Below are 24,605 nucleotides of genomic sequence, written 5' to 3'. Positions count from 1 at the left end.
ATTTTTTTTGGCATGAAACATTTCTATATAGTTGTGGTAAAACAAGTCTCCAGAAAGCAATGCAGGGCATGTTTTTAATCCTCTTTCGCTTGTTGCTTTCAACAACGACTGCGTGACTCTCCTCTCGTATATTCAACGCTTACTTTTCCAATCAGTTACTCTATGGCAAAGCTAAAATCACTTTTCGTATAAAGTTGCTCATAATATAAATATGATTTTTACATATATATCTAGACATCTAGTGGGCCGGGAGAGATATCTGCTCATCTTGGAGTTGACATTCCAAGTCGCTATCCGTTTCTTTTGGAACGGGGATGGCTACTTATTGTAGTTATTATGGCCATTGTTCCAGCTATATTCGTGTCGGACGACGAGAGATAGTTTCTTTTTCAATTGTTGATCGAGTCCAGCTACAGGAGTTAAACAAAGACTCATAGTAATAGTAATGATACTGTTCGACATACTTGTGCTCGGCCAAAAAAAAAAGGCAACCACAACTACAAAAAATAATTTGTAGAAATGCCCCGGTTTTTTTCTAGAGGTGAGTCAAAATTTGATCTTTTGCTACAAATGGAGCGGAGTTACTATAGCATCTGATCCGCCCATGAAAATGCATTATTAGGGTCGGGTCACACCCTCACCCGCCCTACAAATAATTTTCAAATCTATTTCAGAAGTTCGTTTAAATCAAAAAATAGCAAAATATGTCAAAAAAGTGAAATTTTTACCATAAGCCTATTTTGATCCGATCCGTAGAACTAGAAAACAATATTAAAAGCACATTTCATAGTATAAAGTGATTATGAGTGCGGAAACCACAAAGTGAGCCTTGACTTGTATGAGATAAGTTAGTGTGGGAGTTATTCATTGTGGTTTCCATACCTTGAACTAATATGGACACTCGAATTAGATTTTGTTATTTTTCTCTAAATTATACAGGTCGCAATAAGTTTCTGGTATAATTTTCACATTTTTAAAATATTTTGCTATTTTTAATGAATTGAATGATTTTTCAGAATAAATTGAAAAAATATTTTTAGGGACGGGTGGTGGCGTCATCCGTCTCTAAAAATGATTATTTGGGGCGAGTGACGGTATCACCTGCCCCTACAAATCAACTTCAAACTTAATATAAAACAATATCATATCCCTTTGAGTCATAAGTGGCTGTGTGATGTGGTGGTAAAGGCAATCCCAACCCAAGACACTACTAGTAGTTTCTATACTTGCCATGTCATATAGACACTACTCATAGAAACTACATCCCCAATGGATGGTTTTTTCAAAATAAATTGCTATCCAATCATATTTCTTCTCTCTCTTTTCTCCCTCCAATCACCTCTTCTTTTGTCTTTGTTTTCGCGTAGATATGGTTTCTTGCATGAGACCCGATTTTTTTCATATTTTTTCTTCTATCCTCATTAACTCACTTGCCAACTCAGCTTTTTGCTTACGTGGCACCATATGTAATGCTATGGAAACCAGCTGAGCTGGAGGGTTGGGACTGCCCTAAGGAAGGAGCACACAAGGCTTGAGATCGGCGGTTTGAATCATAGGTGATGTAAGTGTGCATATTCAATCAAAAAATTATACCTTTTACCCGTCTCTAAAAATCTTTTTTATAGTAGTGAATGACTGTAGATGAAGGCCCAACGTGAGCCTGTGCCAATTATTATAATTTCATTACCTTTTGTAAAATATACTTATTAATCCTCAAAAATGGCGTGGTCCATCCCAAAACACTAGGAGGCCGGTATTGCTATCTTTCTCAACAGTTTTGTAAGAGTGCCAAAAGTTTTAGTGCCATCTATATAATATTTTTCTCAAGTGGCCAGCAGCTTTCCTAATATACTTTGCATATTTTCTAATAAATTTATAAAATCACAAAGTAACTTCCGATGAACTCATTCCCTACAGTTATGTAGCCAGCTGTCCAAATATATTAGAAATCGTTGGCCACTCGTGAAAAGTTTGTTGAAAAATGTTATAAGGACGAAACTATACATGAATAGTGGTAGTTTTCATATGCATCCAAACCAAATATGGTGGAACAAAACGAGTGCATAAGCATAACTGAGTCAGTTAGTTAGGATGATGAATATATACCTTGAAAAGGTAAAATAATACAAACCGCATGGGCCTGTTACATTTTTGTACCACCGCATGGTACCTGTTGAAGAGCGTAAAAAGATGTTGTTTCCTCTATTACATTCAAATCTAAAAATCGATGGAAGATGCGTAGTAATCACTTTCTAGTCATCGGTACAATTTAGTTTTATACAGGACTCATGTCAGGGACCAATTTATTCTACGAACTGTACGTAATCTCCAAATTAAGTGTGAACAAACTTTTTTTTTAAAAAAAAACTTCAGTTATATGAGCAAACTGAATTGACCAAGCTGCAGGAGTAAGCTGCAGCCAGGCACCCCGGCCCACGCGGGGCACACGATTAGCATCCTCCGCCGGGGTGGGGACCTTGCCAGCCGCCGTTGTTCCCCCCGCCGGGCCCCGAGCATCCTCCCTTGTCTAAGACCTGCACGATGAGCGCCCCAGCGCCGGAGTACCACCGTCCGGCGCCGCCGTCCAGCAGCGGCCTCGCCGCGAGGACGACGACGTTGCAGCATTGCATCAACAGCACGGCCACCACAACCGCCCTAGCCATCATCGTCGTCGTCGTCATCAGTGCAATCTACACCTCAAAAGGCAGGTCTTTATATATTTAACCTCGCTCTCGTGTTGTTGCTGACAAGGTGGCTAGTATATTAGTAACAGCTAGCTAGCACGATGAGCTACGTGCCACGTCGCTCGAACCTTGCGCCTTGAACTCTGTGGTTTGTTGAGAGGGAGAGCGAGACTTGCATATGGTGAGTTCCTTTTTATAGTTTAACGGCACACGATGATGAGCAACGGCAACGAAATGGTAAAACGGAGGACCAGGTCGGTTCCTCACCTCGTACTTTTAAGCTTTTGGTGACTGATTATATATTCATTCTGTTAATTGTCAGGTCAAAGCAACCCTAGTTTTAGTACTTGCTTGTCGTGCGTACGGCGTAGCTAAAGTTGACAGTTTTTCATTGCGCGCGCGGGGTCCAATTTCAACACTACTGGGTCGGATCCGATGGGGTCGCCCGGCCGTCGCCGCGGGGGACGGCGACTGGTAAGCTAGGATTCACAACCGGCTGCTGCGTGCTCTGACCAAATTATATTGCTTCTGCCGGCGGGCGTTTCGTTGGAACTACTTGCTGCCAATGCTCCGAGCGAGAAAATAAATGCCTGCTGGCACCGAACTTTTTTTTTTTGATGGTAACACCGGGGGGGGGGGGGGGACGATGAGTCCCCACATGAATGAGGTTTCATTGATGCCGGGGTGATCCCGTGATGAAAGGGGTTGTGCGTGGCGCACTTACAGGCAGGCAGAACTGCAGATGTGTACAAAGAGAGAATAAGAGCAAGGTGGTGTATATTACATAGTAAACAAGGTACTCCAGTAGTCGGCATCTCGCTGTTGTGATGCCGGCAGGCGACAACGCCAGGTTTTTGCCGCAAATTGGCACTCTAGTAGTAGATGTTGCAGGCTCGGAGGTTTGGCGAGGGTCGGCGGGTCGCCCGGGGGGGGGGGGGGGGGGGGGGGGGAGTCGACTCTCATCTCTCGCGTGTGGACGTAGCGAGCGGTATCCTTGAGCAAATGTTTCAGGACTTCCTTCTGGCGCCGAACTTTCACCGGTCTTGTTCCTTCGGCGGCGACAGGATTGGCCGGTGGCGCTCCGGCCGGAACACAGTACGGCAAAAGTTTTGCGCGCTCGCCGGCGCGCGGCTGGCGGAGCTGCACCGGAGGTACGACCAGCCGCAGCGGGCATCAGACTACTCGATCGGCAGTCGCAGCTAGCGAGCGGCCGGCACACGGTTCGGTGCCCGGCCGGTTCCAATTTGGTTAACGATCGAGTCCCCGCGGACTCATTGATCTGTTCCTCATCTCCTCACCGTGTAGTGTTAACCACACGGTTCGGTGCCGGGGTTCACTTGCTGCCTCTCCGTGTACGTTCTCACTGACCGTTCATCTGCACGGCTTGGGTCCCGTGATGAACAGGTCTCGGTCGGTTTCAGCTAGTAGCTGTCATACTACTACTGTTTGGAATGGTCGGGTCGTATCACCGAGAGACTTCATGATCACTCGTCAAAGTTCCACAATTAAGCTTATTAACTGCTTAATCTGCTGTCGTTCTGCCGGCCGTTGTGCGCAAATCGCAACCGCACATAGCTTCCCAGAAACTGCCGGCGCGGGAGACATTTCGCTGGCGGTGGATCGGTCATCCAGAGCTCACAAGTTTTCTTTTTTTTTTTGAGGGGTTCAGCTAAAGTTACTAGGGGTTTGTTTGGTTACCAATCACACTTTGCCACACTTAAAGTTAGACAAATGTGGCATATGTGACAAAGAATTTAGCCACCACACTTTTCTTGCCTAAGGGAATCTTGTCACACTTTTTCTTGTCTATGATATGTGGAACCCAAAAAAACCTTGCCTAAACTTAGTTACCAACTAAACATCTACTAATTTAGTCAAACTTGTCTAAAATTAGATATGGCAAAAGTGTGGCTAGCAACAAAACACCCCCTACCTCCGGCCGATCATCCGCCATATGCGCGGGCTGTTGCTTTGTACACGCACTGTGGGCCTTGTACTAGGCTTGATAAGGCCCACCCCCGGACCATGTGATGAGCCTCCATGCAAAAGCGTTGTTCCAAAAAGAAGCCTGAATTCAAAATCATTATCGGCCCAACTTGTCCTAAAAAATCAACTGGTCCTAAAAAATCATTATCAGGACTAACCAAACACGGCCATTAATTAGACTTAAAAGATTCGACTCGTACTAATCAGTTCGACTTTATAATTAGTTATTCTTTTCAACTGCATTTAATGCTCTATGCATGTGTTCGAAAATTCGATGTGACGGGTACTGTACAAAATTTTTTGGGAACTAAACATGGCCTAAGAGAAATACGGCCAGATTTCGTTGTTTACAGCAGAAGATTAGAAACATAAAACGAATGATTATCTGGAAAGAAAATTACGTTGATCGAACCACCGTAATTGTGTGTAAGGTGTGTAAGGTCCTACATACAAGGTGCATTCGTTCTCTGTACAGTTGCAACTGAGAAACTATATTAACTGTTTCTGAACAGAACTGATTGCAAATGGGCACGAATCTATTGCAATTGGACGCAAACACTAGTAGAAAAAAGCCTTATGGTACCGGGTGTCACGACTCTTAGGCACCGGTTCTATAACCGGTATCCTGAAATGCCTGCTTGTACATCTGGAGGCGAATGAACCAACATACATTACAAGCTATAACTGCGATCGATCGAGTTGCACCTTTAATTAATTAATTTATTATTAATTCCAACCCCAGCTATTATTCAATCTAATTAATAAATCACCTAGCCATGCATTCATCTATACACTAGTTTTGATTGCGTCAGTGACAGGACTGCTTATTTATTTACATATTGTCTCATTGGACGGAATTAGTAGCGCTAATAACACTATCAATCCGCTACGAACATGATCCAGCGCTTGCGAGAGGAAGTAGCAGCTAGCCAATCCTCTAGGTAGCTAGCTAGGCGGTGGGCAGCTCCCCTTGGGGTGCCCTGGGCCCTGCCAGTCGCAGTTATTGCCCTGCCCCGGTTGGCTCGGCGCGTCGTTGTTCTTGTCCAGCACCTGCAGGATCATCGACGACGCTCCCGCGCCGTCGTGCCGCAGCTGCCACCCACCGTCCTCCCCGGCTGCCGGAGGCAGCAGCGGCCTCGCCGCGAGGACGAGGATCATCACGCCGCAGCAATGCAGCAGCAGCACGGCCACTGCCGCCGCCCTTACCGGTGGCATACTCGACAATACCAAAACAAATTCCTTTGTGCAAGGTTTTTCGACTGCAATCAAGCTACTACTGTAGAGTGCGTACGTGGAATGCGCGCGTTCAAGTGGTTGGTTTGCTGTTACGTTGCTGGAGGGAGACGTACGTGCATGCATGATGGATTTATAGACAGTTCGTTGCCCATGCCTGATCAACCAATTTAATAACGTACTGTCGAAAAAAAAATGAACGGGTCAGTTCTTCGCCTCTTACTATTTTTCAGACGGGTAAGCCTAAGCCTAGGTACACGGTTTGAACTGTTGATCAGCGCGGTCCGCATTTCAATTCAAATTTCCAAGCCTGAAATCCATGCTACAGTAGTGTAGTATACAACCAAGACTACTCTACGTCGTAGCGATAACGAAAGTATATGTATGAACTAAAGGCCTGGACCGTGCATGCATACATGAACAAAATTACTCTTACCGTTGATCGTTTGTCTCCTCGATTCGCAGCGAGTCGTTCAACGTCTACGTGCCCCGCGGGAATGGCCTAGCAAAATAAGCGATCTGATTGCAGACTTAGTTCCTCGTGTTTTCATCATCCAGTCTGTCCGATCCCTTGGGTTCGTGAATTCATAGTCCATCTCTGCCTAATGCAGGACTGTTTCATGTGTGAATGGCCCTGTTCGGCTGACCGCATGAATAGTGTAGGACTGGTAGAATGAATATTATTCTGTGAGAGGAAATAAACCGAAACAAACTAAACCTAGATAAGCCGAACAGCCTCAATGATTTGTCGGCACCTTATTTGGATTCAATTCCCAAGTTTGAATAGTTTCACTTGGTGGAGACAATTAACGTGGCACAACACAATGTTCTGTTCTGACCGAGACACAGCTTCATTCCTAGTACTCATTTCTCAAGTTCGAGGTTGATGCTAACATATTAATGATACACTAGTCGCCTCGTGACAGATATAAGAAAGGATGTAACTATTTTGGCCTTTAACTAGTTTGTGATGATTAATATTTGTTCATGGTATATTATCATTTGTGCATCATATTTACTTCTTTAACTGCAGAAAGAAATCATCTCCTGAGTAGCTAAATTAATTGTTTCATATTATAGTCCATGGTCCTTATGAACTGTTTTTCTAAAGCTAGAACATTTTTTCTTGGACCTGAAATTTTTTTTCCTAGCTTCATAAAAAAAAATTCCAGCTTTATGAAAAAAGGTATTCTCAAAATATTATTCAAACATTTCGAGTGTGATTTACCATCTTGTTACAAGAAAAGTAATAGTGTGATCAAATTTTTATTTTGGATGTTCGATTTAATATTTATAACTTTTTATATTGGAACTTTTGTCCAACATATGTGTGGTGATGAGTGATGTCATTAAGGGCTGCGTCATCGTTTGTCCCTGAAATGATGCCTCAGTAAAAGTTGATACTACGCCCCGTTTGGGAGGGCTTCGGGAGCGGCTCCACGAGCGGCTCCAGGCGAAGCCCTCCCAAATGGTAGTTTTGTAACCGGCTTCACGTGTGAAGCCGGTCCTGAAGCCATCGGCGGCTTACACAGGCAAGGTGAAGCCATGAAATCGTGGCTTCACGCGGCTTACACATCAATCTAACAAGTGAAGCTATTTTGCCAAATATTTTCTAAAACGGCTCCAGCTCCACCAGAGAAGCCGCTCCATCTGAGGAGCCAGAGCCGGAACTGTTTTTGGAGGAGCCGGAGCCCTGCATAGCTCCACCCTCCCCCTCTCCGCTCTTCCAGCAGCAGTTAAGATGTCTGCTACACTCCACCAAGTCCACTTTTTAATACATACTCAGTACTAAAATAGCTCCGTTGGAACCGACCGACGGTGAATTTCTTTCTTGCACCGCGATCCGGGATGGGACCGGTCACTGTCGAGGCCGTCTCACTGGTGTCATTAGAGAATACACGTGTTATACATCTTACTAGGGAGATATATAGGAGCATAGTTCTCTTAAAGCAAGATTTATGGTTTAGCCCACCGCTGGCTGAATAAACACTAGCGTGGAGAGTATTTAATGCAGTACACGATAAGGATAATCGGGATTGTCTTGTAAGAATTTGACTATAATTTTTGTTTCTTTCAAAGATATCTTTGTAAGATGTAGCATGTAAACCACCAGAACTCTATATGTTCATATAGAACCGGTTCTCTCTATCAAAAAAAAAAAAGAGTGGCAGCAAGCTGCGAGGGAAAAGATTTGCTGCCTTTGCTGTGTCCGGACTTCTCCGTATCATTTCTTTCATCGTATACTAGATTCATACCCGTGCGTTGCTACGGGAGCAGAAAAAATTTCGAAGTGATACATGGAGGACAGAAAATTTTCAATATTTAAAGTATATACATTAGAAGGAAATAATAAAATGGTAATCTAAAAAACATTTTGAAAAAGAGCGTAGTGAACCATCCGACATGGACATTTCGTGCAACAGGATAATCACGCGAGGTTAAACAAAAAGAAACGGAGTGTGATTTTCTCTGCTATCTCGTCCGGTCATCCGGAGCATCAACAAACAATCACATGTTGCAATAACCAAAGTGAACCATGAGACAAATTAAATTGTAAAGGACCCAATCTCTACATTAATATTCGATAGCACACTCCACTGTTAGTGACGATCAAATGAACTATTCAAAGGCAGTAATAAGGTGGTACAACACTGTGAGCTGTGACATTCAGTAGCACAACTATTGTCGCCATATCCAAATACTTGGACAAACCTGCTTCTGCAAGGTCCATGCTCAGCAGCCCACTCCTAATTCAGGGGCACAACCATAATTCAGGGGCACGATAAGGTGCAGAGCAATGCTCAGCAGCCCACTCCTACACAGAACAAGATATGGGTCAGTATTCAGTAATACTTAGACAACGATAGCTTTCAATGTACCAAGATTTCAAATTCTTTGAGCTAGAACCTGAATATTAAAAAGTAAGATCACCTGTCTAGAAGATTACACAGCCTTGCAATTTCACTAACTTATGGAAAGAACAGAACTTACAGTCAGCATTTCCTTCTTATTTTTTGGTTTCTGAAGAGTCACTGAAACTTATTTGTACATTTGAGTAGCAAGCAAAATGGATATCTAGATTATGGAGATAAATATTTAATATTATATGAAAAATGAAAACACAGTTTACCAAGAGTTATCTTATGCGGCAAAAAACCCAGAAGCTAATGCTTCAAACCTGCAGCTGTAACACCTCAGAATGAGAACGGATTTGCTTTCTTGCAGGCCTTGCACTTCTAAAATCCATCAAAGTTGCAACAGGTGCTTGTCCTTTACGACGGGTTATAAGAACATTACCAGGCTTCACATCATTATGAGCATATGGAGGATCAAAGCTGTGCATGTGCTTCAGTCCTTCACACATCTGTCAGTAACCTTCTATCAGCATACACAATACAGAAGTACATACAGGATGAAAAAGAACAAGGGTAACCATTTCGCATGCAAGTTATGATATCCCATTCTACCAATACAGGAAGGTAATTTTGATGCAGCAACATAAGAAGACTATAAGAAACCAATAGGATTAGAGTTACTTTATACACATACTACAACTTGCTCTTCCCGAGCTTTCCCAATTTAATATGACATGAGGCATACATGGTACATGAAGTAGAAAGCATGTTTGTTACCAATGAGCTATAATTCTACTCGAGTAAAAACAAACCATGCAAGCTAACAAACAAAGTAATGCCAAAGCATGTTTGTTACCAATGAGCTATAATTCTACTCGAGTAAAAACAAACCATGCAAGCTAACAAACAAAGTAATGCCATGCCAGCAGTCCTTTTATTTCAGAAAGATTACGAAGGACTTACATGATAACTTATTTCATATTGAACATTGGTCTCGACTCTCGACCAATTGGGATTATAATTGCAAGAAAGCAATGTTAAAAGTAGTAATGGCAACATCAAGAAATTTGAATATAGTGATCTCATCTCATCAATGGACTTCCCTGATGGAATATTTGCAGAACGTCAGCTGTTGAATAGAATTCCTTTCTGGACAGCATGATGTTAGCGTTGTCAAACAATGTACCATCCAAATGGACTGGAAAGAGCAGGTATGCTTCATGGCTCCAATCTCCCTGTGTACTCTAAAATATCAAGACCACAAGCCTTCTCAAAATGAGGTAACTTTTTGGAAAAAAAATAGTTAAGTAAAACATTAAGTTCCCTAACCAACAAAACAATTTTACTTGACAGTTCATCAGTACAGCAGACTATACACACATTTGTAATCCATTTTTATACATCTCAGATGAGAAAAGAAAGGGCTCAGAATTTTCTTTAAAAATAGTGTGCTTTTATAATGCCTACCCATCACGGTGAAATTAGTCAAATTCAACATGTTTCCCTAAATCTTGCACATAGTTTGTCATCTCAATGTCCAGTTAATTATAGCATCTCTAGTAACATACAAAGAAAAGAACATAAGGCAAAACAGATTACCTTGACGGCTATTATAGCATGATCAAGAAGCGGCAACAGGTTGAGGTGACACACGAATCTCCTCCCTCACCAGATCCAACTGGTCCTTACTCTGTATCAGCACCTTCTTCATGGCATATGTTCCATCCTCTGAGATCGATACAGGAAGCAAAACAAATTAGTTGTGTTTGTGTACTGTAACAAGTGGAATTGAACAACCCCCACTCCTTTGGTCACAGCATCTCGTAGTCGCAGTGGGAGGAGAACCAAGATACATTTAGTGAAATCAAACTGGAGAAAATCACAAACTATTGGAGGAGGCAAAAGGGTGAGACCGTGAGATGCTGCTGCAGGGATAAGCAGACGTGGATTCAAGCTGTAAGAGGGGCTCACCTGACTTGGAGCCGAATTGAATCAAATTCTATATGCAGGGATCTCTGACCTGCAAGCATGACGAGCAACCAAGATTAGGGGGTTCGCAGGGCGTTCCTTGCAAAAGCTTGACGGGCTCCTGGCCATGGCAGACAAGGCCATCGGCTGACGAGCTCGCCGGTGGCAGGGCGGGATTGGGATGCCGGAGAGGAGGGGAAAGGGGAGGAAAGGAAGGGGAACTCAGGGGCTGTGCTCACCTATGGCGGAGAGGGCCAGCTCGCCGGCGGCAGGGAGGGATTGAGATGCCAGAGAGGAGGGAAAAAGGAAGAGGAGAGGGAGGGGGTGTACTCACCTATGGCGGATAGGGCCGGATTTGGCCGGAATCCGGCCGGCGGCGGCCGGCTTCGAAGCTGCTTCGTGGTGGCGATTCCCCTCCCGGCGGGGGACCTCGCGGCGGCTGCGAGCGCGGGCGTCGGCGTCCTGCGCGATGGGGAGGAGGGTGGAGTGGAGCGCGAGGTAGGAGGGCGGAGCGGCGAGGGTGGGGGAGCGGAGAGGGGGAGGTCGGAGCGGTGAGCGAGGGGGAGGGGAGAGCTTGCGGTGGCGTCGAGCGCGGGTGCGGGAGGGAGCAGATAGGAAGGGGGTAATACCGAGGTAGCAGCAGCGCGGACGACGGCCGGGGATGGGGGAAGCGGCGCGGATCGGCGACGCCGGAGGCGGCGCAGCGGCGGCGGCGCGTACGGCGGCCGGGAACGGAGCGGCGGCGCGGATCGGCGCGGACGGCGGGCGGGGGTGGCGTCGATGAGGGGCGGATCGGCGCGGACGGCGGGCGAGGGTGGCGTCGATGAGGGGCGGAGGAACCGCTGCGGCGGCGTTTCTGCGAGGGCGGGGGCGAGGTGGATGGAGGGCGGCGAGGCGGTTCTGCGGGGGGCGGGGGCGGGGGCGGGGGCGAGGTGGATGGAGGGCGGGGGCGGGGTTGAAAGCGTACCGCTGACCATTGAAAACGTAAAAGACGAAAAAAAAGTCTTTTTTAGTAGTAGAGATAGAGATACCTTTATTTTATATATAGTTTTTCTATCCATTTATCTACGATGCCTTGGTTCTTCACAAGTTGGGTAACCTACCTATCATAGAATGTGATTCGCTCATTTTTTTTCTTTTCGCAATTCTCTTTTTAAAGATTACATTTTTATATAGGCTATTCAAACACTATATGCGGGTATACTCATATAGGATAAGATAATGTATACTCCTCTGTTCTAAAAGAAAATTACTTTAGAAATTTTGGAACAGATTTAAGAAAGTGGTAAAATGATCCAACGGAACCGTGTGCCACTCGCTCTGCGTGATTGTCTGTCTAAGAGCTCGTTTAGTTACCAAAAATTTTTAGCTCCCCTTTGAACACTTAAATATAGTTAAAAAATAAAACTAATTGCACAGTTTGAATGTACACGACGAGACGAATTTTTTGAACCTAATTAGCGCATAATTAGCCATAAGTGCTATAGTAACACACATGTGCTAATGATGTGGTCAAAGGCCTCAAAAGAATCGTTTCACGGTTTCTAGGTGAGTTCTGAAATTAGTTTTTTAATTAGTATCCGAAAAACTCTCCCGACGTCAAACAGTCAATTTGACATCCAAAAATTTTAATTTTGGGAACTAAACAGCCTTTAACTCCGCGAGTCAGAATCGAGAGTTTCTAAAAGAAAAGCCGTCATCTGATCCAATCATTCATCTCTCTTCGCCTCAAAAAAGAAAAAAGGCGTTCCAAACCTCGTTCGTTACAGCCCTGAGCCCTCACCCCGCCCGCCTGGCCACCTCGGGCGCGGCCCCCTCCGAAGCTCCTCCCCCATGGCGCTCCAAACCCTAAACCCTCACCGGCACCCGGCCGCCGCCTCCCCGACCCCGGAGCCCGTCCCGCGCCGCGGCCACGCGCCGCAGACCGTCCTCCACCTCCCGCCCCGCCGCCGCCTCGCGGGCTGCGCCTCCCGCCCGCGCGCCGTCGCGGCCGCTGTCTCGGGGGCCGTCAACGAGGCGCGGAGGCGGGGCCGGCCGCCGCACGGGGCCGGGGAGGGCGGCAAGGAGGCGGACCTCGCCACGCTTGGGAACCTCTGCGTTGACGTCGTGCTCAGCGTGCCCCAGCTCCCGCTGGCGCAGCGGGAGGAGCGGAAGGCATACATGGAGCGCCTCGCCGCCTCCCCGCCTGATCAGGTCGGACGTCCTGGATTAAATCGTTGTTGTTGTTGTTGTTGTTGTCACACAATCTAGAGTTCTCGAGCTATTCGTTGCTTGGATTTGGCGTTAGAGACGGACATGATGTGAGGAAGCAGAAATGTATGAGCATATAATGCTTTCGATGTATTTTTTTAAATTCGGCTACAGATTCCTCTCTGTCGACTGGGAAGGATTACATTATTTTCACTTGTCGTTATTCTTTAGCTGTAATTAGCATTAGATTGAGTGGTGGAGAATGATTGGGAACTTTCAGTGACAACTAGACGTTGATGGCTCAATATGGATAAGCTTGTACCAATGTCTATGTTTGCAAGGTTGATTGCAGTTTCAGGGAATGGAGCAGGAAAAATGTAGTAGCTATATTTTTGGGTTGCTAGTTTCTGGTGAGATTTATCTGCTTGGGAGAAATGCAGAGAACTGGGTATTATGTTTATTGTTCTATCATATAAGAATACTATGACTGATTTGTGTCTATTTCTCCCTGAACCACATGATGGAATACCCAGTTGTCATATGTTGTTAACATTTTGTATTCTTTAACTTGAACAGAAATTTTGGGAGGCTGGTGGGAACTGCAACTTAGCCTTTGCCGCAGCTAGGCTTGGGCTTCGCTGTTCCACACTGGGGCATGTAGGAGAGGAAGTATACGGGAAATTCCTTCTTGATGTGCTTCAGGCGGAGGGTATTAGTGTTGTTGGGATGCTTGAAAATACTGATGCTACTGCATGCTGTCAGGCCTATGAAACACTTCTATGTTGGGTTCTTGTAGACCCATTTCAGAAACATGGTTTCTGCAGGTTAGAACTGACAGTTCTCATGCCCTGTGTTTCCTTTGGAAGAAAGATTCTTCATAATATTTTTATTATGCTATTATTAGGGTTCATGTTAGCTAATCTAACTTTTTCACTGGGTTCTTTGCAATGTGCTTGGTCATTTATCAGTGTTGCTTTCTTTGCAATGTCAGCCGTGCAGACTTCAGTGAAGAGCCAGCTTTCAGTTGGATACGTAAGCTTCCGGCAGATATCAGGACAGCAATTCGTCACTCCAAAATACTGTTTTGCAATGGCTATGCTTTCGATGAATTCTTTCCTGATGTTATCGCATCCTCTATTGACTGCGCAATTGATGCGGGAACAGCAGTGTTTTTTGATCCTGGTCCCCGTGGAAAATCTCTCTTAAATGGGACCCTTGATGAGCGAAGAGCACTTGAGCATGCTCTGAGGCTCAGTGATGTTCTCCTTTTGACATCAGATGAGGTTAGCTGGCATACATGCAAGTGTAGTTTCCAATTACTACTTGAGTACTTTATGCAAATTCTCATTTCAGTGGGATGATGAATTGATCATTTATCCAGCCTAACATTCTTGTAGCACATTTCTTTACCTGACTGGACTCTCTAAGAAAGGTTGAGTGAGCTATAAATGATTTACGTTTTGTGGTTTTTCTGTTTGTTTCTGTTGTGGTTGGTAAAACCTGAATATTTGTCTCTGGCTTTTCCTTTTCTTTATCTTAAAAAAGAATGGTTAGATAAAGGTATTGTAAATTCTGTTTTTTTTTTAAAAAAGATTTAGTATACTACAAAACATTGCTATGCCTTTTTTATAAAAAAAATACTTTGCTGAATCTGGCCCTTTTGGAACACAGCTAAGCTGCATATTCTGTTTTTACTTATTTCTTTTTTCTCATATTTATTTGACAGGCTGAATCTCTAACGAATGTTAAAAATCCTATTGAGGCTGGGCAAGAGTTGCTAAAGAGGGGAATCCGCACAAAGCAGGTTGTCATCAAAATGGGTTCCAAGGGATCAATTATGATCACTAAGAATGCTGTTTCCTGTGCACCTTCTTTCAAGGTATTCACTGTACTGATAAGTGGCCTTCATTTGTGAAGTTTGACGAAAGTAATCAAAGTTACATTCTGATTTATCATACTGTTAATTCTCACTATGCTCCCTGTTTTCATTAGATTAATGTTGTGGACACGGTTGGATGCGGAGATAGCTTTACTGCTGCTATAGCTTTCGGGTTCCTCCATGACTTGCCAGCGGTTAACACACTAACACTAGCAAATGCAGTTGGTGCAGCCACCGCCACCGGCTGTGGGGCAGGTAGGAATGTTGCTCACCTGGATAAAGTACTACAACTCTTGAGAGAATCCGATCTCAATGAAGACACAACATGGAGTGAGCTGATTGAAGCAAGCTCTCGCTGTCCTGAGGTCACAGTTCTGTCTAGGGTAGCAGTCAATGGTTTCAGTGAGAACCATGTGCATGTTCCTGTTTGTGATGTAGTTTCCGACCTTCTGCCTATGTTTGAAGCTGTGTCAGAGCGAAGCACTGTCCAGGCTTGAATCCATGCTGAATAGTAGATGGCTGTATTCATTTTGTCATTCATACAGGTTATTCCTTTTACCCCCACCATCACGCTGTTTTCAGGTGATGACTGATAGTTGGAGGCTAGCCTCCAGGTAAAGCTATTTGTTGAGAAGAAGTTTGTGAAGCTTGTTAGCTCTACAGCTGGTGCCATCGCATGGAATGATGGTAACATCTAAAGTTTTGTTCTATCCTGAGCGCGATTTGGGGCTCCGAGTGCCCCCCTGGTTCATGAGTTATTTTCTTCAGATTTTTGTGATACCCTGATAGTTCTCACTCCTGAGGCTGTCTTACTAGTGTACTGGCACCAAGCTTGGTTTTTGTGAGACTTTTAATGTTCACTTCAAGATCGATGCTGCACCTGCAAAGATACTGCAGAAGTTTAGATTAGAAATGCATCTCCGATTGAGTGGTACTTCGATGATTGGTGCTGACTTAGTTTTATCATGATCGTGTCTTCTTTTCTTCACGAGTGTATTGGTTTTTCCATGTAATACACAACCTCTTGTAAGACTTGCTTGATTCCTTCTTATATGACAGCAGTGCTCCTGCTTTTATTTTAAAAAAACAAATGCATCTCCTATTGAGCAAAACTTTTTTGCGTGTTTAGAGATGAAGGCAATTACCCCAGATGATCTCCATTCTCCTGGTTTGACTTCCTTTATTCAACAGGAGCGCAGGGGCAGGTAGTTTTCATTTTCACCCACCGCAGATTTCTCATGATAGTTTTGCAAAAGAAAAACATGTTTTGAGCTTTTCATTGCCTACAAAAATGACTGAGTAGCAATCGTCAATAAGATTGCTACAGTATCAGATTGCTTGTCATTTCGTTATGCTCTAAACCCTTCTATGCTGATCAGGCACAGTTTTCACATTCTGGCATCATCATGGAAAGGCAAAATTCTGAACGTGATGTTTGTGGATTGTGTGGATGTGGGCGTGCTGCAGGACATGCGTCCCAATTCCAAGTGTCGGGGCGAACTCATTTGCCATGATCAACAGCTGGTTTACTAACTGAACTGATCTCAACAAGGCGTCGTAATTTTAATTACACTGACAAACTAGCTCCTAACAAGTAACAACCACCACCACCACCAGATGACAATGTACAAGAAATATCTAAGCCGCCTGAGAAATTGCTGGCAGCTGCGAAATTTTAAGTCACATTCAGCAAGTTCAGGAGGTGCTGCCATGATATGTGTTCCCAAGCAAAATCACATCCGGAAGATTGTCTGCTGCTGCCATTTGTCAGATCTCCGAACTGGAGCATTTTTCAACCATGGAGTTTGCCACTTGGTGCACTAACAGTAGCAGCTCAGCGGCAGAAACTGAAAGAAGAGGTTGGATCAAAATGCTTAGATTGGAAATGTAATTTGATAAAATGATGAGAGTTGCAACTGCATATTGGGAAAAAAAACTGAAGCAAATAACCAAAGGTTAGGTATACGATGATACAGCAGTAAAAGTGACTAAAAGATACACCTACATGACAATCTGGTGAAGGTGTACCCTCTGTAAGATCAATGATTCTGAAGTACTACTTTAATCTAAAGCATTCGAAATAATCATTCACTACTAACAGATGAACTACAAACGATTACCTTCAGAGTGATCAAGCTCATAGCACTGGCATGTCTCTTTGTTCAGCCATGATTCTTCGCAGCTCTCTCAAATGGCTAGTAATCTCCTGGATATATTGCACTCCATCTCTGCTGCAATTAAGAGAACTTAGTATTTGCTTGAGAAAATTCTGATCAGCTTCAAGCGCCTTGAATCTAGTATTGAGGAGAGAAATGTCATGTTTAACGCTCGTCAGAGAACAATTTTTTGCACCATCTAATTGGGAACATGAAGGAGAACTTGTTTGGTTCTCAACATATTGATTTTCATCGTTTTGTTGAGAAGAAACTGGTAAACTAATCACGTGTTCTTGAGGCATTTGAGAAGTCCCCATCTCCGAGTTCTGTAGACATTGGCTGCTGTTCACTAGGTGATCTCTCAATGGCCCAATCTGCAGGGTATCGTTTGTGCCACCCAAATCAAGTCTATTTATGGAAGACATGCTGAGTGTTTCCTCCAATTTGTGTAAAGAATCCAAAATCTTTGCCTTCTCATCTTCAAAATCAAACATGGTATGCCTCATGAAATCTGAGCCATCCAGGACTCCAAATGCTACAGCTCCATCAGTAGCACTGAAATTTCCAACATCAAATGGCTCATCATGAAGCCTGCTCCGATAACCCTCTAGTTCAGCTTCCAGGTCAAGTAATTCTTTCTCCCTTTCTGTAAGCAAGTCGTTCAATTTTTCAATTGCTTCCTGGTCATGATCAGCCTGCTCTTCCATCATCCGGAGATACTGCAGTGCTTCCATGTGCATTCCAGCCTTTTCCTCCTGCAACCTGTTGATCATAGCCATTGCTTCGCTTGCTGCTACCGCTGAAGCACTTCGTTCTGCCTCGAGCTCCTTATAAAGCATACTCATTTTTTTCCTGTTAACCTCAGCCTGCTGCTTCAAGCGTTCAATAGAACTTTCACCTTCATCTTCGCTAGTGGCATTCACATCAAATGGCTCCAGATTTGAGTTGTTCCTCTCAAGAAATGGGGCCATACCAGTAGCATCATATTGCCTGCACTCATCAATCTGTGCGCTGATTCTGGGGCTTGTTGTCATCTCATTGAAAGGGACATCAAGGCCTCGTGCAGAAAATTGTGACAGAAATGTCTTCACCTCTTGATTTGTTTTTGAGTTGGTGTCTCTAGCAGAGATTATTTCAGATAAACGAGGAGATTTAAGGTAGCCTCTACTGCCAGAAGCATTCTTTATGCTGTTATTGTGATTGACATGAGTGTCTGCACTTGAGCTTGTTCCAGCATTTGCAGAAGCAGCAAAATCATTCATAACTTCCTCATCAGGGCTTCCTGGAACACCCTCAAAAGAATCGCCGACTTCCTCGATACCAACAAGAAAAGCTACAATACAAATTTGACATGCTCAGAAATAGTTCAGGTTAGGTAAGGATGACAACATTTTGGATAACGTACGTACTTTTCTCTTTTGGATGCTCTGCACGAATTTGTTCAGGCGTAGCCTTTGGTTCCATGTCGATATTCTTATCACTTGAATTTGCATTGATTTGGCTCAAGTTGATTTCATCCAGACCATGCCCAATAGAACGATCCAAAGATTTTGCAACCTTGGTGCCACTAGGCTGACTGTCAGTATCTCTTGCCGTATTCAGTGGTTGCTTGGGCTTCATCATAACAGTATTATCAGAAGGAAGCATTGACAAGTGGTTGGCACTGGAGATCATCGGTTGCAGCTGCACATCACGACTTGAGGTGTCAACGGCTAATCCTCTAGCTTCATGAAGTATTGCATGGCCAACATCATCATCACTATCTGAGATGTGAATCTCAGATTCAGAATCGTGGCCAACCTTTAGTTTTCTGTAACCTTCAAAAGCCAAGTGATCAGAGTCGTCATCTGAAGAATGCCCAACACTTGCCATGGCTATGTTTCTTACTTTGTTCATATCATCACCCGGAAACCTGCTATTTTCATCCTCAGATAGCCTGTGTGAATTCCGTGCCTTCTTGAACCGTACTGAACAACAAGAACACAGCTGCTTGTGCCTAGATTTTGACCGAGTCTTCACCTTCTCCTTAACATTCAAGTTTGTCAGGTTACAAGGCTTGACATCCGAGGTAGTGCAAGAAAGCAGACACTTATCGCACATGTCATCAGAACATGCAAGCTTGCTGTGACTCTGGCAATATGATAAACGTGAGATTTCCAGCCTGTGTGAAGCACAAACCAGTTCTTCAGAGAACCAGGCCTTACCAAGTAGAAACCGATCTAATCTCGAGCAGAGCATACATGGTGATCGGAGCCTGCACATGCGTGCGAACCTTGTGGCCATGTATGACAGTGCGGCGGTCGCAACGAGCATTATGATCAGGCAGCACTCGCTGATGGCATGGCGAAGCAAGGGCCAGAATTGCCGCGAAAAGTTCTGCGGCCTTGCACGAGCTTGTGCAGCCATGGGAAGCTCAACGCACCCCCAATTTGCATGTAGGTTGCTCCAAAATATTATCTTGCCTATGAAGTTCCCATCAGTGAGGCACAAGGATACTAAAATCACACCACATTGTTGACGAGGAACGGGCAGTGTTAGAATCTTGGTCACCCATGCCAATCTGTGGTTCCAAAATATGAAAGCTTCCCCAGAAAAATTTCACCAATGCAGCAAGAGGCTGCAATTATCCTCAAACTTCACGAATGCACAAGAAGCTGCAGGTTTCTTTGAATCGCGCACCAATGCTCGCACAAAATCGATCGGCAATGTTCATACAAAATAGATCGCGAGAACCCAATATTTCGACCAATGGATGACAAGATCCTCTCTTTCCTGCAAAATAGTTGCATAAATGTAGAATTTAGGGTTTCACATTGGCACCAGATTGTTCAGATTCGAAGGGGAATGCATTTCGGAACGTACCAGCTATGCAGATCTTCGATCAAGAAGCTGCGTTTCCCTAAATAATCACCGATTTGGAAACGCAAAGAACGAAATCGATACAGTGGAATCAACCAAAGGGTCCAGAAGTATGGGGGTGAAATCCCGAGAAATTGGGGGAAAAAATGTTTCTGGTTGCAAAGCGGAGGCAAAATGGCTCCCCCCCCCCCCCCCCCTCTCGGTGCAGGATTCCGGAGGAGAGAGAGGGAACAGATGTCCGCCGTCTCCTCCCTGAACCCCGCATTTCTCTCTCTAGCCTTTGCATGTGATGTGAGGTCGAGAGATTTAAGCATGGCCTCCCGTTACAATAGGGGAAGAAGACCACCCAAGCCTGAAGAAATAAAGCAAAAGAATATGCAGTGCAAATCAGATCATAACAGTAGTGATCATAAGAGACCTATATGTTCCTTCAAATCATTTGCTCAAAACATTGGACTCTATCGACAGCATGGTGATGCTTTTTCGATATGAAGTAACGATTGGTAGTGCTACTGTGAGCATGTGAGATGCATTACTAGATCTTCTTTTATCGTTTTATGCAAAAACCAATTAAACTCCATGGTTCATCTAGTTGAGTTACTCAAGTTTATTCCGAACCTGCCTGCTTCTGAAGCAAAAATCTTCTTGCGTAACTTTCAAACTATTATTGACTAGGTGCCTATACATTAAATTAACGGTGAATGCCCCGTCCCCTCATTTAGATTAACTAGTTGAATATTCTGCGCGTTGCTGCGGGCATGGTTAACCTTACCGTTGGGAACCGGTCCGGTTTGACCGGTTACCGGTCAAACCGGTCCGGACCGGTTCCGGTTCCGACCGGTTCCCAACCGGTCCAAATTCAAATTTTGAATTTGAATTCAAAAAAATGAAAAATTCCCAAAAAATTCCTAAAAATATTTCAAGGTGTGATGAATCTAATGGTGTAAAATTTTCTCAAAAATTCGTTCATTTAGTATGGTTTGCGGAATTTAGAAGTTAAATCAAAAAAGAAAAAGAAAAAAAACGACGGCCCATTAAGGCCCATCGCGCGGCACAGCGTATTTAACCTATCCACAACCATCCCGCAGCCTCACCAGCCACTCGTCCGCTCCTCTCGCCCCCTAGGAAGCCCTGTCCGCCGCCCGCATACGCCGTCCGCCGCCCTGACCCGGCCAGCCGGCTCCTGAGAGCGGCTAACCGGCCCCCGCACCGGTAAGCCGTGGCGCCACCGGATCCACCGGTTAGCCGCCCTTGGAGGCCGGTTTACCGGCCCGGCTAGGCGGTAAACCGCCACGAGCGGCGGTAAGCCGCCGGCAGGTGAGGTTTTTTTCCCTAGATGATTTTAGATGATTTTTTTTAGGATTTAGATGTATGACTTAGGTATATTTAGAATGTAGGTAAGATTTAGGATTTAGGATGTTTTAGGATTTAGAATGTTTTAGGATTTAGGTGTATTTAGATGATTTTAGACACTATGACTTAGGAGTTAGAATATTAGATGATATATTTTTGTTGTCCATGTATGCAGATAGACAATGGCAAGCAGAGATGTTGTATGGGAACACGGGGAAAATCTTTATCCCGGATGGCGATGCAACTATTGTCGTACGCAGAAAGGAGGAGGTGGTGCGACTAGATTGAAACAACATTTGGCTGGGCGCGGGGCGGAGGTGGTCCATTGCAGGAATGTGCCACCTGATGTGCGGGACTTCTTTCAGCGTGAGTTGGATAGGGCAAAGAAGGCAACTGCTGACCGGGCTCGAGAGAGGTTGAGACGGGAGAAGGCTGCAGCGGAGGGAAACTATCCCGGTGATGAAGAAGATGAGGAAGCTCAGGTGCAGCGTGCCATGGATCTATCAAGAGCGGAAGCAGAGTTCCGACGGGGGGTGGAACAGAGAGGAGGTGCATATGAGCGTGGAGGAGGTAGTGGTTCGACGAGGGGGAATGTTATGCAGAGGATGTTTGGAAGGTCCACTTCGCAGAGGGAAAGTCCTGTGGTGGAGGACTATAACTTGGCAGCTGGTGGGAGAAGAGGAATGATGCAACTAAGGATTGATACAGGCTCCTGGACGCAGAAGGGTAAGAACGCAAAGGAAGCTATTGGTAAAGCTTGGTCAAAGTTTTTCCATATTGCAGGAGTTCCTGGAAGACAGGCTGACAGTCCATACTTTATCAGTGCGGTCAGGGAGACACAAAAGTGGGGTAAGTTTTCTTTCATTGCAATGATACCTATGAGCGTACATCCTTGTATCTCATGATTTTCATATGGTTTGCAGGTGAAGGTATCGCATCACCCACTGGACGGGATATTGATGGCAAGTACCTTGATCAGAACGAGCAAGACTTGAAGACAAGGTACGTAAAGTTTCAGAAAGACTGGCCCTTATTTGGCGTCACGTTGATGTGTGATTCATGGACTGGTCCGACGAGGATGAGTGTCATCAACTTTTTGATATATTGCAATGGGGTCATGTGGTTCCATAAGTCTATTGATGCGACCGGAAGAACTCAAGATGCTGCATAGTTTGGATGAGTGTCATCAACTCGAATTACAAAAAAGCATGCAACGAACTACTAAGTGACGTGTATGACCACATAGTTTGGACACCGTGTCTAGCATATACGATGGATCCAACTCAACAAATGTTTCGTGGACTTAAGGATACATTTCAGCGCATGACGGATCTCCAGAGCGCCGTCCAGGCATTGCAGGAGTTTGACGTGTTTCGGCAGAAAATTGGCGAGTATAGCAGTGATATGGCAATGCGGATGGCGATGGACACAAAGACATCCCCATGTAAGAGTTATTCCCTATGAAATTGTTATTTTCTCTATTCGAAAATATTGCTTACATACTCGGTTGCACATGCAGCGTCCTGGTGGATGATGTTCGGATCAAGTACTCCAAAACTGCAGTACCTTGCCATGAGGCTTGTTTCACAATGTTGTTCGTCCAGTGGATGCGAGCGGAACTGGAGTACTTTTGCCTTGCTGCATACAAAGGTTCGCAATCGGTTGTCGCACAAGAAACTTAATAAGCTTGTTTATGTCAACTACAATCTTCGTCTCCGACTTGAGGAGGTCTCCGGGCCACTGATGCGTGAAGAAGGTGATTTCATTGACCAGCTAGCCCATCTTTCTTTCTATGATGAGAAAAATCCGGTGCGGGAATGGATGGAATATGGTAGATCTAACCGGGCTCCAGTTCTGGACGAGGATGATGATGACGGCGACATCCCTCTCCCGTCCCATATTGTCAGAGATCAAATAAACGAGTCAGATCTACGTGAGGCTACGGGGAATGATTCCATCAGCGATTGGGCACGTACAAATATAGGTGACACTCACCTAGGGAAGAGAAAGTTGCAGAAAGGACCTAAGAAGGGTGACCCGAAGCGTCGAAAAGGCAAAGGAACAGCAAAACCAGTGAGCAGCGACACCGAGACTGATGATGGCAAAAGTGAGCGTAGTCCTCCATATCAGGAGTCCGAGGATAGCAGCTCGGCCGATGATGGTGATGATGGTGATGATGGTGACGGTGCTGGGCCTGATGCTGGTGGTGGTGGTAGTGGTGCTGATGCTGCTGCTGGTGGTAGTGGTCGTGCTCGTAGTGTTCGTTTCACAGGTATACATTGCACATACAAATAGACACATATTTCTGACTATTGACTACTAATTATGAAATATGGTTGATTGCAGGGGAGACTCAGTTCACACATGCTACTCAGGACACCGACCATGGAGCACCGCAATCGCAGAGGAGAACAGGTGGACCAACGGACTATGATAGTCCACAGCACTCTTCTTCCTCCTACAGCGATTCGAGGCACTCTTTTCACTATCCCATTCCTGACATCAGCATGCAGCCACCGACGAGATGGGTGTACGAATGGGAAGACCCCCATTTTTACACTATGTTAGTTCAGGAATGGCAGACAACATCGGCGTGGACGGGCCAAACTTGGCAACACTACAAGGCTGAGCTGCTTAGAGTGCGAGGTATCGCTTTGATGTCCAACGCCGAATACCAAACCGCGTCCCAAATGGGGGTCTTCCCATTTCTACGTTGAACTTTCGTTTCATATGTCTAGATGTATGACTCTGTATTTGTATGCACGCTTATTACTATTGTATTTGTATGTATGATTATAACTTGTTGCTTTGGTATGGTCATTTACATTAAAATGTGCATAGCTCATGCCGAAATTTTCTTTTATTTTACACCGGGATCTATTTTTGAAGCGCTGGAAAACAAACCGGTATACCGGTCCAACCGGCCGGTTTACCGGTATAACCGTCCGGTATACCGGTGTAACCGACCGGTTTACCGGTTCGGGCTACCCCTCCCACATCACCGGTATACCGGTCAAACCGGCCGGTAAACCGGACCGTCCGACCGGTATACCGGTCCGTACCGTTTGACCTGCGAGTTTTGAATTCAAACAAATTCAAACTTCCTTTTGTCCGGTTCCGACCGGTATCCGGCCTAACCGGACCGGTAAACCGGTACCGGAGCCCGGCGGTTAGGCCGGTCCGGTCGGGATTAGAAACCCTGGCTGCGGGAATCAAAGTTATAGTTTAGATGACAGTTTGAGGTTATTGTTTAGCTAACATATTTGGAGATGAATGGGAAAAATATGAAGAAGATATTACAATGGATATATGAAGACAACAAATTAATTTATAAATGATGGATGTAGAAAAATGTGAATAAGATAATCTCAAGGATATATGGAGAAAAATGTGAATAAGATCCCTGCACGCGTGCGTCCTGGACGTGGGCATAGAGTTGCAG

General features: G+C 44.8%; 3 protein-coding genes and 1 long non-coding RNA gene across 4 annotated transcripts; 2 read left to right on the top strand and 2 right to left on the bottom strand.

The window, feature by feature from the left end:
* Positions 1-8,400: 8,400 nt before the first annotated feature.
* On the bottom strand, positions 8,401-11,703 carry LOC120689385 (proline-rich receptor-like protein kinase PERK9). The gene is made up of 4 exons (XM_039971673.1): positions 11,061-11,703; positions 10,730-10,778; positions 10,358-10,486; positions 8,401-9,993 (listed from the first exon to the last, which is right to left on the bottom strand). Exons 1-3 carry the CDS (start codon positions 11,701-11,703, stop codon positions 10,444-10,446), a joined length of 735 nt encoding a protein of 244 aa, XP_039827607.1. The 3' UTR covers positions 8,401-9,993; positions 10,358-10,443.
* Positions 11,704-12,487: 784 nt separating this feature from the next.
* On the top strand, positions 12,488-15,553 carry LOC120690339 (fructokinase-1-like). Its single transcript, XM_039972963.1, has 5 exons — positions 12,488-12,919; positions 13,493-13,740; positions 13,908-14,199; positions 14,643-14,795; positions 14,909-15,553. The coding sequence occupies exons 1-5, from the start codon at positions 12,560-12,562 to the stop codon at positions 15,290-15,292; spliced, it is 1,437 nt and encodes a 478-aa protein (XP_039828897.1). The 5' UTR covers positions 12,488-12,559; the 3' UTR covers positions 15,293-15,553.
* Positions 15,554-16,304: 751 nt separating this feature from the next.
* LOC120690338 (myosin-binding protein 1-like) lies at positions 16,305-20,338 on the bottom strand. Its single transcript, XM_039972962.1, has 4 exons — positions 19,814-20,338; positions 18,361-19,723; positions 16,916-18,284; positions 16,305-16,642 (listed from the first exon to the last, which is right to left on the bottom strand). Exons 2-3 carry the CDS (start codon positions 19,355-19,357, stop codon positions 16,933-16,935), a joined length of 2,349 nt encoding a protein of 782 aa, XP_039828896.1. The 5' UTR covers positions 19,358-19,723; positions 19,814-20,338; the 3' UTR covers positions 16,305-16,642; positions 16,916-16,932.
* Positions 19,013-22,742, top strand: LOC120690340. Its single transcript, XR_005681714.1, has 4 exons — positions 19,013-19,022; positions 21,738-21,739; positions 22,428-22,607; positions 22,683-22,742. It is a non-coding gene; the product is annotated as an uncharacterized LOC120690340 (long non-coding RNA).
* Positions 22,743-24,605: the final 1,863 nt, after the last annotated feature.

The sequence above is a fragment of the Panicum virgatum genome, chromosome 9N (assembly GCF_016808335.1).
Source record: "Panicum virgatum strain AP13 chromosome 9N, P.virgatum_v5, whole genome shotgun sequence".
NCBI lineage: Eukaryota > Viridiplantae > Streptophyta > Magnoliopsida > Poales > Poaceae > Panicum > Panicum virgatum.
Note: the sequence above shows the minus strand (reverse complement) of the source record. Positions and strands in the feature narration are given on the sequence as shown.

Excerpts from the sequence above, each read along its gene's own strand:
- LOC120689385 (XM_039971673.1), bottom strand. The coding sequence starts at position 11,703 with ATGGTCAGCGGTACGCTTTCAACCCCGCCCCCGCCCTCCATCCACCTC. Across the intron at positions 10,779-11,060 it reads TCCGGCCCTATCCGCCATAG|GTCAGAGATCCCTGCATATA; the intron begins GTGAGTACACCC and ends TCATGCTTGCAG. Across the intron at positions 10,487-10,729 it reads TCAATTCGGCTCCAAGTCAG|AGGATGGAACATATGCCATG; the intron begins GTGAGCCCCTCT and ends TATCGATCTCAG.
- LOC120690339 (XM_039972963.1), top strand. The coding sequence starts at position 12,560 with ATGGCGCTCCAAACCCTAAACCCTCACCGGCACCCGGCCGCCGCCTCC. Across the intron at positions 12,920-13,492 it reads CCGCCTCCCCGCCTGATCAG|AAATTTTGGGAGGCTGGTGG; the intron begins GTCGGACGTCCT and ends TAACTTGAACAG. Across the intron at positions 13,741-13,907 it reads CAGAAACATGGTTTCTGCAG|CCGTGCAGACTTCAGTGAAG; the intron begins GTTAGAACTGAC and ends TTGCAATGTCAG.
- LOC120690338 (XM_039972962.1), bottom strand. The coding sequence starts at position 19,357 with ATGGCTGCACAAGCTCGTGCAAGGCCGCAGAACTTTTCGCGGCAATTC. Across the intron at positions 18,285-18,360 it reads AGAGCATCCAAAAGAGAAAA|CTTTTCTTGTTGGTATCGAG; the intron begins GTACGTACGTTA and ends TTTGTATTGTAG.